This window comes from Alligator sinensis, unplaced genomic scaffold (genome assembly GCF_000455745.1).
Source record: "Alligator sinensis unplaced genomic scaffold, ASM45574v1 scaffold117_1, whole genome shotgun sequence".
Taxonomy (NCBI): Eukaryota; Metazoa; Chordata; order Crocodylia; family Alligatoridae; genus Alligator; species Alligator sinensis.
This window is the reverse complement of record NW_005841855.1, coordinates 3,043,907-3,044,855: the sequence shown is the minus strand read 5'-3', so window position 1 is coordinate 3,044,855 and position 949 is coordinate 3,043,907. Positions and strand designations below refer to the sequence as shown.

Below are 949 nucleotides of genomic sequence, written 5' to 3'. Positions count from 1 at the left end.
TATATATATATATATATATATATATGGTATTTATGCATCTAGATTTCTTGGTCTGTCTTGCATTTTATAAAGCACATAGAGCTTTGGATGAATGAAAGCAGACTGTTTCAGCATAATAAAAGAATTAAACACGTGTTAACAATCATATCTACTTACAAGGCAAATATCTCTTGGCACTTGAAGGTTTAGGTTTATCCCCTCTGCATTCTTTAAAATGCAACAACTTAACACAGGGGTTGGGGTGAAAACTGGATGAAGAGCATGTGACTTCAAGTGAAAATTAAAGGAGGCTTATCCTCCCCCCCTGCTGCAGCAGTGCAGTTGTAGCTTAGTGCCCAGAAATTCATTACCACTGCCCCCTTCACTCAGTTCCCTCAACTGTACTCCTAGCTGCTGGCACAAATATGGAGCGAGGGCCAGCAGCAACCTTTTCAGCTGCACAGTTTTGCAACCCATGGGGGGTGCTTCTTCTTTCGTGAAGAAAAGACGCTTTAAGGCTCCCCTGGGCTTGTGGCGCGGGAGCGGGGGATAACTCCCTTTTCGCCAAACAACCGAGCACCCTTCTTGCAAAGGCGCAGCGGCAGAGCCTGGCCGAGCGGCCACACCCTCGGCACCAGGGGGGCGCCCTGGGGTCCCGGGCAAGGGCTGCAGGGAGCGGCCGAAGGAGGAGCGGGGAGCAGCAGCAGGCGCCTGGTCGCGGCCGCCCGTGCAATCAGCGCTGCACGAAGTAGGTGGATTTCTCCCCTCCCTTCGCAGCCCCGCGGCCCCCCCCGCTCGGCATCCCGCATGCTCGCTTCTCAACCAGCAACAACAACAACAAAAAACCCAGCCGGAGCCTGGCGTGTTTTCTTTTCTCCCCCCCTTTGCAAATTCAAGTGTAAAAGGAGACGTTGGCAAAAATCAACAATGCACCATTTTTAATCGGCAAACGCCGGAGCCTGCGTGCGGG

The 949-nt window shown here is 51.9% G+C and overlaps 1 protein-coding gene across 1 annotated transcript in view; it reads left to right on the top strand.

Annotated features, from left to right (window-relative positions):
- The window catches only part of CDH2 (cadherin 2), a 191,498-nt gene that overhangs the window by 1,329 nt on the left and 189,220 nt on the right, over window positions 1-949 (top strand). The window contains exon 4 of the mRNA XM_025214267.1: window positions 533-727. Within this exon, the coding sequence (XP_025070052.1) occupies window positions 533-727 (195 nt within the window). The remainder of the gene's footprint in view (window positions 1-532; window positions 728-949) is intronic.